This window comes from Thalia democratica, chromosome 2 (genome assembly GCF_965202585.1).
Source record: "Thalia democratica chromosome 2, ktThaDemo2.hap1.1, whole genome shotgun sequence".
Lineage (NCBI taxonomy): Eukaryota > Metazoa > Chordata > Thaliacea > Salpida > Salpidae > Thalia > Thalia democratica.
Window position 1 is genome coordinate 75052383 of NC_139166.1, and position 9481 is coordinate 75061863.

The 9481-nt window shown below is 28.1% G+C and overlaps 1 protein-coding gene and 1 non-coding gene across 2 annotated transcripts; both read right to left on the reverse strand.

Annotated features, from left to right (window-relative positions):
- Positions 1-822: 822 nt before the first annotated feature.
- Trnar-ucu (transfer RNA arginine (anticodon UCU)) lies at positions 823-895 on the reverse strand. Its single transcript has one exon. It is a non-coding gene; the product is annotated as a tRNA-Arg (tRNA).
- A 1722-nt stretch (positions 896-2617) lies between these two features.
- Positions 2618-7680, reverse strand: LOC145850017 (osteoclast-stimulating factor 1-like). The gene is made up of 2 exons (XM_082955153.1): positions 7388-7680; positions 2618-3522 (listed from the first exon to the last, which is right to left on the reverse strand). Exons 1-2 carry the CDS (start codon positions 7645-7647, stop codon positions 3132-3134), a joined length of 651 nt encoding a protein of 216 aa, XP_082811279.1. The 5' UTR covers positions 7648-7680; the 3' UTR covers positions 2618-3131.
- Between the last annotated feature and the right edge of the window lie 1801 nt (positions 7681-9481).

A 9481-nucleotide genomic window follows, 5' to 3' on the forward strand; every position in this document is an offset into this window, starting at 1 on the left:
TTCCATTCAAAAAATTAGCGTACTCGCGGGCCGCAGATTTACCCTTCGCGGGCCGCATTTGGCCCGCGGGCCGCAGTTTGCCGACCCCTGGTATAAACCATCAAAAGTTTTATTTAGATTTATTCATACTTAATTTTACTAGCTTTTACTTTTCTCAGAAACATTATGGTTAGTTGATTAACTTTACTATATTTGTTCTATAGCTAATACTTTTTCTGCTATAATCAAAGTCTTAGTGTTTATATTATAAGTTTTTCTTTTACTAATATATTATTGTTTATTGAACAAAAAGTAAAAGCGCTCAAAATGTTTGGTCCTAAGACCTGGTGCACAAAAAAACCTTTCACTTATCAAGTCGCACACCACTTGGATACCTTTTAGCATCTTGTCTAGTACAATTTAAATGTTACCTTGATATTTAACAAACAAAGAAGTATCAAGAAACCAGATACTTGGTACCAAATTAGCTGTATTTAATGTTTATTTAATAATCTTTAAGTTTTTTCTTTTAAAAATTTTGCTTAGATGGCAAAACTGCAAAATAACTTTTATTTAAATACCTCAGCTTAGTGCTAGCTTTAATTAAAAACCAGATTAGATGACTAGTTTATCAAACTTGTTATACAGTTTCTCTGAATTTGACAACTCTAAATTGCGTACTAAGTAGAAAGATAGCGTTCATTAAAGTTAACTAACTTAGTACCAGCCTAACATATCTAAACTCATAAAATATTATTTATCGATTCTATATTAGATCAGTAACTTTAAAATCTAATTAGATACCATCTGTCATATCCATCAGTGGCATTTATAATAAAACCGCATCTCCGCCGGGACTTGAACCCGGAACCTCTGGACTAGAAGTCCAGCGCGCTATCCATTGCGCTACGGAGACGAATGGTAGATTACTACTTTAACGTATTATATATTCATAATGTTAGTATGGTGGGTAAGGTTTAACTTACTGTTTTAAACCAACAAACTTATATAAAAAGTTTGAGTACGTTTAGTACTTGAATATAGATAATTAGTGTGCATGTAATTTTTTACTATGTCTTTCTGTAATAAATTAAGGTGCTTTTGATAAAAAATACAACGTGTTAACCTCAAACTAGTATAAATTAGAACTTACTGATATTATACTAAAATAAAATTGTGGATTTCAAATTTAGCCCTAATAAAATTTATCATCTAAGATCCGATGGTATTTATTCTAACAATTCTAAAATACATTTTTAGCAAACTAGTTAATATTTTTTACATACTAAAATGCTTTTGAGATTTATTTTGTTTTCGAACTTAAGCTAACACAAAAATAAGGAAAGTTTATCATTTCAAAAAAAAATTAATGAGCTCTAACAAAAAACTAACTAAATTAAACATTTGGTGACTAGACTTTATAATCAAGTCTAAATATAATTTAGCTTATTTTGTTATTATTAACTTTTTCAGTCATAAAACTAAGTGTTTATATAAACAAGCGATTACAACGTCTTATAAGCTATAATTGTTTTAAAATTTCCTACAAGATAAAATTCATGCACTATGCCATTTTAGTCTTTAGCTTGTTTTAACTTTTTGTTTATTTGATGATTTTATTTTGTTGTAACTGATGAATTACTGGTATTGTTACCACTGTGAAACTGTAGTTTTCAAATGAAATTAAATCACTAGTAAGTCGTTTATTTGAAGCTTTATAATTTTCAAATTGAGTATAGTTTTATAAGCTCAATTGAAGTGATATTAAACAAAGTATAATTATTGTTTACAAATATCTGTTTGATTTTCAACTTTCAAGCTTTATTGTTGAATACATGTGTTTGAAAGTGTTTATTTTAGTATGTTAAAAAACAGGTAGCTAAAGTAATATATTTAAAACTAAGACTTTTAAAACTGGTGTTTAAATCAAAAAAATATATTTTTTTTAACTTGTTAGGTGTTAATCTGTAAAACAAGTATCCATAAGTTTTGCTTGGTCTTGTTGATTTTAACGCCCTTAAGTTTGTTGTAAATAAATTATCAGTATGCTACGAAATTATTTAATAAACTACTGATTTTTCCATTAGCAGCACTATAAGCTTCAGTAGACTAAATGTGACATAAACAGATTCTTGTAAAACAAAAAAAAATGGAGACAAAATATAATTTTTAACACTAGAATTTCTAGAACTAAATTAAATAATTCATTCCATTTTTAACCTTATATTACGCTTTAAAACCACAAACAAATAAAACATTAAAAATCTGCTTAGCTAAATGTTAGTGTTTAAAATAGTTTTTAACAAAAAACTTTATATTTCAATTTTTGTAATATTCAAACCATTGGTTTCTTAAAAATTGTTATAAAAACATGCTTCTATGTTTATTTTAATAAGAAAATTTTATTATCAATATTCCATAGCTTACTTACTAGCAATTTACCAATAAACAACTAAATAAGTATTAAATGACTTAGTCGGCTATAAAACCAGTATTTTTATTTATTTATTTTACAGTAAAAATACACAAAAACGAATGCAGAAGATTCTGTAGATTATTTAAATTTTTGGTAAAACAACAATGAATAGAAAATATAAAAATGTGTAAAATATAACAAACAAAAGTTAATTTTAAGCACAACACTTGAACATTCTTTTAGGAATGTATTAATAAAATTTATACAGCATATTGAAACTTTCCTATATTTTTATTTAGCTGTTAAGTGCAAAGTTTAATTTTAATTATATAAAAATAACTTTTATTATTTTGCAAGGCAAGGAGTTTAAATCAGGTTCCTGAATGTTATTTACAAAAAAACTTGTTTTAGTCAAGATTAAATATGATTTTTAATAAATACTTTGACATTAAATTAAAACTTAACTAGTGGAAGTATTTTAAAACACATAAAAATTAATATATATTAAAAAGAACGTTAAAAAAAGTACTGAAACTTGATAAGAGAGATTAGGTTATGAAAAACAAAAAAAACATTTTGCATGATGAAAACTAAACGATCACTATCATTAAAAAAATTATTACTTTCTTAATAAAAATTATAAAAAAAGCAACAACAGAAACAAGAACATTCTTAAAATTTAGGAATTATTTTATATAACTTTATTTTTAATTATTAAGAAACAATTTCATTTTCTTTAATCCGAGTCGTCCAGGTAGTCTTCGTCCTGGTTCATGGACCGAGACGTGTTTCTCCTCTCCATCCTGGTCAGCCACGCCTTGCAACCCGCGTCACTCGTCAGCATAACGGGGGTTTTCCCCTCGTTGCTACGCGCGTTAGTATCCGCCCCCCTGGCAACCAGCATCTCGACGATGTCGTCGTGGCCCTTCCACGCGGCCCCGTGAAGTGGGGTTTCCCCCAACATGTTCTTGGCGTCGATGTTGGTGAGGTGGTTGCCAAGCAACGCTCTCGCGCACTCCACGTGGCCGCCCCTGCACGCCCAGTGCAATGGGGTGTTGCCGGACGAGTCGGGCTGGTTGACGGGGATTTTTGTCAACAGGCACTCCTCCAGGAACGAAATGTTTCCCCTGTTTTGAGAAAAGTGTTTTTGTTTTCTTGTATAAGTATCCATAAAATGATTAACATAATAACATCCGTGATATTCAACAGTTTATTTGATTTCTACGAGTTTCTCTGCTAAAGCTTTCAGTCAGGTATATTATTGTTATTATTGCTCACTAATTGAAACAGCACTTTTAATTTTTAAATTAGTGTTTTAGTCAAAAAGTTTTTATACTACAATGAAGTTAACATTTAATTACATTGATAAAAATAATTGGCTTTACATATGTATTTTAAAATTAAATCTTAAACTGTAAGCTATTTACAAATAGCACTAGTTTATAATCAAAAAACAAAATAAACTAAGTATAAAAAGTATTTTTATAAATATGTCTAACACAGTGGTCGTCAAGCTAATCAAGTTCTGTGTACACCAAGCTGCAAAAATAAAATTGGTGCACCCCAAAATCTAATTTTAATAAGCGCCGCTAGCGGTGGGACTACGTAAACACTTTTATTAGTGCAATTCTCTTTAAAATTCATAGCTCAGTTTGTAGTTACGTGCAAACCGTTTAACAACTGAAGCTAAAATTTTTATTTGATCCTCTTTTTAATTGACCTCTTTATTTGTTATACCTTATTTTCACAATGATATTTTAGTTATATGGCTTTGTCTTACATACTTATTAATTAAACACTTCTCTGCAATTATTACAAAATCCCTAGTTTAGTATTTTTTAAATACTTTATTAATTACATTCTTAATCTAACTTTATGTATTTTTTTTTGTAATCTCAAAATTTCGTGCACCCCTAAATGAGTTTCGTGTACATTAAAAATTTTGTGAACCCAAAAAAAAATTTCGTGTACACTAGTGTGCACCAGTGTACACCTTGACGACCACTGGTCTAACATGTCATACTTTATATTTAAATTAAAATGCTTACTTTTAACTATTTAGTATATACTTAATACATAAATAACACTAACTTAAAATACAAATTAAGATTTTACTAACGGCTTATTTTTATGTGCTATAAGAACTATTTGATTATATATAGTGATGTACCGGACCCACAATTTCGGGTTCGGCCGGACCCGGATCCGGACTTTTTTTTCAAATTAGGATCCGGGATTTTTTTTCAAATCGAGATCCGGCCGGAACCGGATATCAGACAAAAATAGCAATATCCGGCCGGATCCGGACCCGGATAGTGAGTCCGGTACATCACTAGTTTTTGCTCTGTTGTTCTACAAAAAATTCTGTGAAAATTATTATTACAAGTTAAAAAAACTTGATCACCCTATCTAATCATAACCATATTCTTCTATCACAGCTAATCTTATGATAAGTTCATAGTTATTGTACTCCAAAATTTTCAATAAAATTAACTTTATGATACTGTTGAACTTATGAATCTTTTCACCAAAAGATATCTCCAAAAATCCACTTAAGGCACACTTATGATAATTAAAGTTGATGTTATTAATTAATAAGTTAGTTCTTATTTTTTTTTAGTTTACTCTCAAAATCTTCTTGAACAAAACTAACTAAAAAATCACAAAATATTTAAAACTGGATCAGCTCAAACTCATTCAAAAATCAGAATCTAAAAGAAAACTAGCCTGAGTTTTTAAAAAAATTTTAAAACTAGCCTGATTTTTTATTAAAAACTAAACTAGCCTGAGGCAACCTTAGATTTTCAAAAATTCCCAAAAATTTTCAAACTAGCAGGGTTGCCACTGTTTAAGTCAAAAAAAAACTAGCTAGAGTGAGTATAAACTAGCCTGAGTCAGAATGAGGTTTTTAAAAACTGAAAAAATTACTTTAATCTAATAATCAGTAGAACAGCTAGCCATAAGGTTAACAATTTGGTAGTAAAGTTTTTAATTTTACAACATAGGGAAAGAGTTACATTTCTGATATGTTTATTTCATAGTTTAAATTAAACAAATGTAAATTAGTCATGTGTACAAAATGAGCCAATCACTGTAAGTGTTTAATTTTAACTGACGAAAATGACTGGTTTACACAGGGTTTGTTTTTGAAAAAATACTTTTCTGTATGCTCTATTTTACTAACTAGATCCGAATGGGCCGAGTCTCTGTTAGGATCCGGCCAGACCCGAATCCTGATAGTTTTTTCAAATTAGAACCCGGCCGGAACCGGATCCGGATCTTTTTTTAAATCGATATCCGGCCGGAACCGGATCCAGATCTTTTTTTCATATCAAGATCCGGCCGGATCCGGATATCAGACAAAAATGGCAATATCCGGCCGTATCTAAATTATAAAACTGTTTTTTTTTAACTATTATAGGAAGGTTTTTGAACTATTTATATACCATTTGCAATTTATTATTGATAGATTTTTCATTTTGTTTCATATTTTATTACACAAAGCTTTTCAAAACTATACGAGTTTCATTTCAAGTGATAAATAATAAATGAAATTATAAAAAAAATTTGGTGAGTGAACAGCTTAAAAATCAACTTCGAATTATGACGTACGAATAAATTCAATTAAAAACAAATTAGAGATTTAACAATTAAAACTAAAGGTGTGTTTGTTAATAGATTGTTAATAATTTTGCTTTTCCATTTAATGCTATTTGCGTATTTAAATTAGATCGCTATTCCTCAATCGATAAGAAAATTTCAACAAGTAAAAAATTAACCAAACCTTTAATTGCAAAATCGACTTTCGCGACACAACAGAAAAGTTTATTAATGATGCACAATGATGATTCCAGGCCAATTATGATTCCAGGCTGTAAAGTTCGCTTTTTTAACATCGTTTCAAAACTTTAAAGTTTTAAACTATGTCAGAGTTTTGACAGGGTGTGCAATTAAAAACATGTTCAAATATTGCGCTATTTGATTGTGAACATCTTTTTAATTTCACACCCTGTCAAGACTCTAACACAGTTCAGAACTTTAAAGTTTTGAAACGGTGTAAACAAGCGAACTCTACAGCCTGGAATCAATATAGATTGAGGAAGAGCAACCTAATTTAAATACGCAAATAGCATTAAGTAGAAAAGCAAAATTACTAACAATCTATTAATTAACATACCTTAACTTTAGTGTTACTTGCTAAATCTCTAAATTTTGTTTTTATTTGAATTTATTCATACGTCATAATTTAAAGTTATTTTTTAAGCTGTTCACTAACTAAAAATTATTTTCAAACTTCACTTTTTATTTATCACTTGAGAAAGAAACTCGTATAGTTTTGAAAAGCTTTGTGTAATAAAATTTAAAAAAAAATGAAAATTTATTAATAATAAGTATTTACTATAGTTATAGCTTTTTCACATCATTTGAAAACTAAAATAAGAATAAGTTAAACTAGAAATTAAAATACAGTTTTTATAGAAACTATACTTATATTTTAATTTATTAATGTTTTTTGCGGCTGTTTTAATGGTTATTTTATGATAAAATACTTGGCAGTAAAAATATCATAAAATATATTGACTAAGCATTAAAACCACAAAACAGTAAAAAATATGAGATTTTAACACTTGTTAAATAAAAGTTTTCATGTGAAAAAGAAGAGCTATGAAAACTTGTTAAAATATCAAACTGTTTTCAAGCATAAAATATTTATTAAAAGATAAGACAAATAAAAAATGATAATAACTTAGAGTTTCAAGTATTAAATTTTCTGAAGCTTTAAACTATATTAACATGTTTTAGCCAAATAGTTTAATGCTCAATGAAAATGTTTTGAGTACAACAAAACAATTTTTTGGGTTAATTTATTGAAAATAATTTACTCTTTATGAATTATTTTACCAAACGTATATAAAACAAATTTAGACAACTAATCTGTTTGAAATACAAAAATATAATTATTACAAAGAAAATATTCAAATATTTAAAAACCTTTTAGCAGCTTCGTGCATTGGCAGGGTGACGGTTGAGTTGATGTCTTCCGCAAAATAGTTGCTGGGCACCAGCCCGGTCTTCCCCTTCACCGTGGCCCGCCACCAGTCGTCTTCCGATTGGTCCACGACAAACACTCGCTCGTCCTCGTCAAACGACAGCTCGTCGTGCTGCTGGGCCTGGTACGAGTACAGCGCCTTGTACACCTTGACCATGCCCGGTTTGGGGGCCAGCTTTGGTGGTGGTTTTCTCGCCGACATTATTTGGTTTGCTTGCTGGTTGTTTAGATAAATGTGTCTGTAAAATTGTTTTCGTTTGTTTGTTTTACTTTATAAATGCTGACAGTTTTAGTTTTGAAAGTCAATTGCTTTACATTTTAAAAGTTTAAAAACAAAACAGTAATTATCTCAAAATGAAAAAGTTTATTTAAACTATTTTTTAGAGCTCTTGCAGTTTAGAATAAATAAAAAACATAAAAAAACAAGTTATTTTTTATAAATGTTTAGGTCCTGCTTATCCAGAAAAAGAGTCTGAACTAATAATTTAAAGGTAAAAGTTTAAAATTTATAAAATTTAGAATTGAAAAGGACCTGAAAGTTAAGAAAACCGGAGAATTTGATTTTTTTAAATGTCTATAAACATCTAAAATAATAAGTTTACTCATTTTTACACATTGCAAACAATCACAACTAAAAAAAAATATTATTTCAGTGAGATAAAATTTTCATACCAGACTAACAACCAGTATGGGTGAACTTAAATTGAAGTTACTTAAAATTAAGTTTTGAACATTAGAGTTGAACATTAGAAAATATTTTATTTGAAATTTATTTTAAATTAAAAAATTTGTACAAGATTATCAAACAAGTTGCACTACTATAACTTTTAAAAAAGTCAAGTACAAAATACTAACAAGAAATGCATTTAAAACCCCCAGTTATAATTTAAGTATTATAATGTTATTACACTTAACTTAAGGTAAGGTTTTTGAAAAGTATTTCATTATATTATATTATTATTATATACTTAAAAAAAATTATTAAGTTATTGTTTAGATCATATAAGTATTTATGCTGTGTCATACTACACTAGAAAAATTAGACATACTTGAAAGTATTAAGGTTTATTGTTAAGGCTTTAATTAATATGTAAAAAAGGTTTAAATGTAATATTAAAGATTCAATTTTTAAAATGGTATATGGTGATTTAAAACTTATTTATTTTTTCGAAGTTTTAGTTATATCAGTAATACTATATAATTGTTAAAGCCTTATTTTAGACATACAATGATAGTGTTTAAAGTTGCTATAGATCTTAACCATTTTTTCATGTTTTACCCCTTTTTGAAAGGTTACTACCAAATTTACCCTTTTTTCAAAGGTAATTACCACATTAGCCCCCAACATGCAAAACAAAACTTAGGAAAAAAAAATTCTAACTTTAACTTTAGTATCAGGATTGCCACTCGTTTTTTCAAAGTTTTTTCCAGATTTTCCAAATTTCTTCCAGGTTTTTAAAAGTACACATTTTTGAGTCTATTTTTAGTTTGAAGTTTAGTTTAAGGTAAGAAACTGTGTTAAATAGTATTAAAACATTGAAAAGATAACGTAAAGCTTCTTTAAATATATGTTTTAATAAAAAAAAATTTGATGATGACAAAATTTTTTTTTTATATGATAGATTTTTTGAGTAAAACCAAAATTTTACTAATGAACATGTAAAAATTGTTAAAATTCCAGGTTTTTTTTTTGCCTATATTGTCAAATTCCAGGTTTTTCCAGGATTCAAGGTAAAGTGGCAACTCTGTTAGTAAGTATAAGAAATTGTGAAATTTAAAGTTTATTTAACTTTAAAAAATTGAAATTAAATACTAATTTCCAAACTTCTAACTCAAGCGTGGTCACTGGTTTTCGATAAATTTCTCCCAGGTATTTAAAAGTACACGCTTCTGGGTCTATTTTTAGTTTAAAGTTAAGTTTAAGGTAAAAACTGTGTCAAATAGCATTAAGACAATGAAAAGATAACGTAAAGTTGCTTTAATTGTATTTCTTTATAAAAAAATTGATGGTGACAAAAAATTTCTATCTATATGAT

What these genes read in the sequence shown, in the direction of transcription:
- LOC145850017 (XM_082955153.1), bottom strand. Translation starts at nt 7,647, where the DNA reads ATGTCGGCGAGAAAACCACCACCAAAGCTGGCCCCCAAACCGGGCATG. An exon ending in ATGCACGAAGCTGCTAAAAG is followed by an intron (nt 3,523 to 7,387) that starts GTTTTTAAATAT and finishes TTCTCAAAACAG; the next exon opens with GGGAAACATTTCGTTCCTGG.